General features: G+C 35.2%; 1 protein-coding gene across 1 annotated transcript; it reads left to right on the forward strand.

Annotated features, from left to right (window-relative positions):
- The first annotated feature begins 783 nt into the window (after positions 1-783).
- On the forward strand, positions 784-3234 carry LOC148554171 (uncharacterized). Its single transcript, XM_088495020.1, has 5 exons — positions 784-912; positions 2103-2318; positions 2542-2634; positions 2725-2790; positions 2914-3234. The coding sequence occupies exons 1-5, from the start codon at positions 784-786 to the stop codon at positions 3232-3234; spliced, it is 825 nt and encodes a 274-aa protein (XP_088351146.1).
- Positions 3235-3826: the final 592 nt, after the last annotated feature.

Genomic DNA, 3826 nt, shown 5'->3' on the forward strand with positions numbered 1-3826 from the left:
CGGCGACGCATCCCTGCGTAGTGGGTCGCGCTCCTCCTCGCGTCACTGGCCCGCATTTTCCACCCTCAACATCGCGCGATCTCTCTCTCTCCGCTGAGCTCCCTCTCTGTGTATCAGTTCGGTGGTGACGGCGGTGGCGAGGCCCACCGGTGCCGGCGCTCTTCCCTCTTCTCTTCTCCTCCCTGCTGCACTCAATCTCCCTTTCCCCTTTTTGCTTCGTTTTTTTTATTCCTTTTCTCTACTGCTGCTGCGCATGAATGGAGAAAAGGGGAAAAAGGTGTGTGGCTACTGCTGGGTGTGGTGAAGAGAGAACCGGGTCTTTGGGTTAGGGTTTCAGGGTTAGGGTTTCATTTTCAAAAATTAGGGTTAGGAGCATTTTAGTAATTTCAAATGAAATTGGGAAAAATATAGTAATTGAAACCCAAATTAAATCCAACACTAATTGTATATAGAAAATACTATTTGCTCACCAATTTTACAAATTATTTTCAATAAAATGCCCAAATCAAATAATTAGAAGTAATATAATTAATTTCTCTATTTTTCAAAATAGCTGTACTAATATTTAAAATATTACTGATGTAATCCAAACCATGTAAAACCCCTATTATTTCATAACTGACAAATTTATAATCTAAATATAGAAAATAATCCAATAATTATAAAATTGGATAATAATCATAACCCATCTCAAATTCGATAAATCAAAACTTGCCTTAATTTTCTTTAATAGAGAAATTTCTGAAATTAAGGTTACAGAAACACTGAATTTGAAATTAGTTAATGATAGCCCTCTTTCAAAGGTCTTGGGTCTTACAATTGGCGTCTGATTTTCAACAGTTGCCAATTGGTGAAAAAAGTTGGAAGACAATGAGTAAGGCTTCCAAGGAGCATGCCTTTGACCAGTTTAAGGTAATGTTTAGTTTTTTTTTATAAAGTAAGGCGTTACCAATGCTTAGTTCACAAATGCTTTTTTTTTTGGTATATCTTAAATTGCAGTACATTATTGAATAATTTAAGCCACAATTAATCCGGTCCTTCGTGTATAGCAATGTAACTAATAGTTGTAGTAATAATAATAACAATAATAACAATAATAATGATAAAACTTATAAACCTCAGGAGAATGTTAAAGCTGCTCCTGTTGTAAAGAATTAGAGAGTGAGTATCTATAGGTTATGATTTCCGGTTAAATGAAAATGTCAGAGGAAGAGAAATATGGATCAGATTCGCACAAGTTGATTCTGTTACCTTCTTAACTTTGAAATTTTGGAATGTAATGTGGTTTTAATTATTTGTTGAGAGATTTATTTAATTATTTGCTAGCTATGGGGTTGCTGTTTTTATGTGCTACAATTCTCTATTAGTAGGTGAATTTCGTTGGTTTTCTATTTTTTTGTTTTAGTCTGGTAAAGTAGAGAAGGATAGTGCATGTTGGGTTTCTTTTTGTTCACTTCTTTGAATTTTGTTGCTGAGAATTGTTCATGTCTAATGATGTGTCTTTTGATAATATGTAAGTATGTTTGAGGTGGTTAATTATTATATTTTTTCCTTGTCTTACTATATTGGTATGCTCCTCCTCAACCCTCCTGACCAAAAACACCTTCACATTTCAACTTTCTTATTGTTGTCCATGCCTGTAGAAAGCTATTGTAAAAGAGATTCAGCCTGATTTCTTTAATAGGATTTGAAGGGTTCCTTTGCCAAAGAGTTCTAACAGATTGTATTAGTAACTACAATCATTATTTAATGAAGTGATATATATTTGATCATTACTAAGCTGGTCCAGCAAGGGGGGTTCGGTTCATACTTTGAAGGTGATTATTCATGCTTATATTGGAGGTGATTCATGCTATTTATATGCATATAATGGTTGTGAAACTTGCATTTTGAACTTAGAATTTAGGATAAGGTTTTCATTGTGGAAAATTCTCAATCAAATTTATTTGTGTGTTGAGTTGATGAATAGTGTATATAGGTTCTTCTGTGATGTGGAATGGATTTGGAGTTAAAGTTAATAGTTAGAATGACGGTGTGAAAGCACTGATGTCAATATAGTTATCATGTTTATTGTGTTATCTTATGATCTGAACTACTTGTAGCGAGTCTTCCACTATGAGGACGATGGAAAAGGAATCATAAAGCCGGGAATTGTACAAAGGATAGGAAATTCCTGGAGGAATGCAAGGAATCATTTGTTCCATAAGGTTTATGACGAAGAACTGACTTTTGACCAAAACCTCAAGCGTAAGCCAGCAGGAATAGAGGCAAATCACTGGAAAAAATTTCTTGAATATCGGTTGAACGAGGACACAAAGGTAACAAATGCTTAGTTGAAATTTCATTGTATTCGATTTTAAATCATCATGAATTACTACTAAATATGCTGAATTTATTGTGATAGTGAAAAAACTACTAGCAAAAAGTTCATCACCTTATTCTTTTTTGTGTTTCCTGATATTGTACATGCCTGACTTATAAAACCATTAAAAGTATAGTAATTTATCCCGATAACATTTCTGTTTGTCGTTTTATGTGTAGGACAAGTGTAAAAAAAATGCTGCTAATCGTTCAAAGCAACTGCACACACATACCGGAGGTTCTAAAACGGTGGCAAGAAAGAGACACGAAAAAGTAATTAATTTAAATTCAGTTCCAGAATGGTGACGTGTTTCTGGTAATATAGTGTTGTCTGGATTATGATTGTGTTGATGATTGTTATAGGAACTACGACAGGGAAGGCCTATTGGTAGAGGAGAGGGATGGACCATGAGTCATAAAAAAAGAATGGTTCGTATATGAATGAAGATCCGCGTCTGGTTGGGGTAAATCATGTTCTTTACTTTTTCATATTTCTATATTTAAGTAGTATGAATTTAAATTAGTGTAAATCCGGATCTCACGTGTTTGCAGGAAGCAATTGAACACATTGAGAGCCAAGACCCCTCGAGCAAGGAATTTTCACAGAATGATTCCCTTGCACAAGTGCTTGGAAAGGAGCACCCAGGAAGAGTTCGTGGACTCGGTTTTGGTCCATGTCCCAGTCATTGTTTTCGTAACATTCCACAACAGTCTGACTACGGTGTACAAATTGAGGAGTATAAGATGGAGATTGTAAAACTTAAGGCAGAGGCAGCAGAACTTAAGGCGGAATCAGCAGAACTCAAGGCGGCAGCAGTAGAGGAAAAGGCAAAGAGACAGAGAATGGAGGCAGAGGGGAAGGAAAAAATGTAGAGTATGGGAAATTTGTTAAGATACATAATCCAGCAACAAGAAGGTAGTTTGCCACCTGAAATAGCTGCAGATTTGGATTCTTTGAGAAGTGCACAACCTCATCCCATGCAAGATGATGTGCGGGCAGCTAATGATTTGAATTATGAATGTTGGAATCTGAATACTCTTTAATTTTTCACTGTCATAATGACTTTTGAGATATTTATTTGTAGTTTTTCATTTTGGTGACTTTATCGGTAGTTTACAGTCATCGATGCACTGAATTCAAATAATTATTATAATGATTCACTTTTGCATATATTTTTGTTTTGTTTCGTGTGTTGTAGTTTGATTGACTGTTAGTTATTTTAATAAGGTAACACAATTGAGGGGTAGAATGTATAAAGTATAAAAGAATTGGCATATATTAGTGTAAATTCGGGTTTTTTTTTTATGAAAAAAAAGTGTAACTCTACATTTGGTAGCGGTTTTAAATTCGCTGCTAGATCTTAACAGAATATTTTAACGGATAGCATTTTGCAGCGGTTAACAACCGCTGCCATCTTCAAGCATACATATTCTTACGATTTTGTAGCGGAAAGAACCGCTACAA

This window comes from Arachis ipaensis, chromosome B7 (genome assembly GCF_059453495.1).
Source record: "Arachis ipaensis isolate K30076 ecotype BB chromosome B7, ASM5945349v1, whole genome shotgun sequence".
In the NCBI taxonomy this organism is placed as follows: Eukaryota; Viridiplantae; Streptophyta; class Magnoliopsida; order Fabales; family Fabaceae; genus Arachis; species Arachis ipaensis.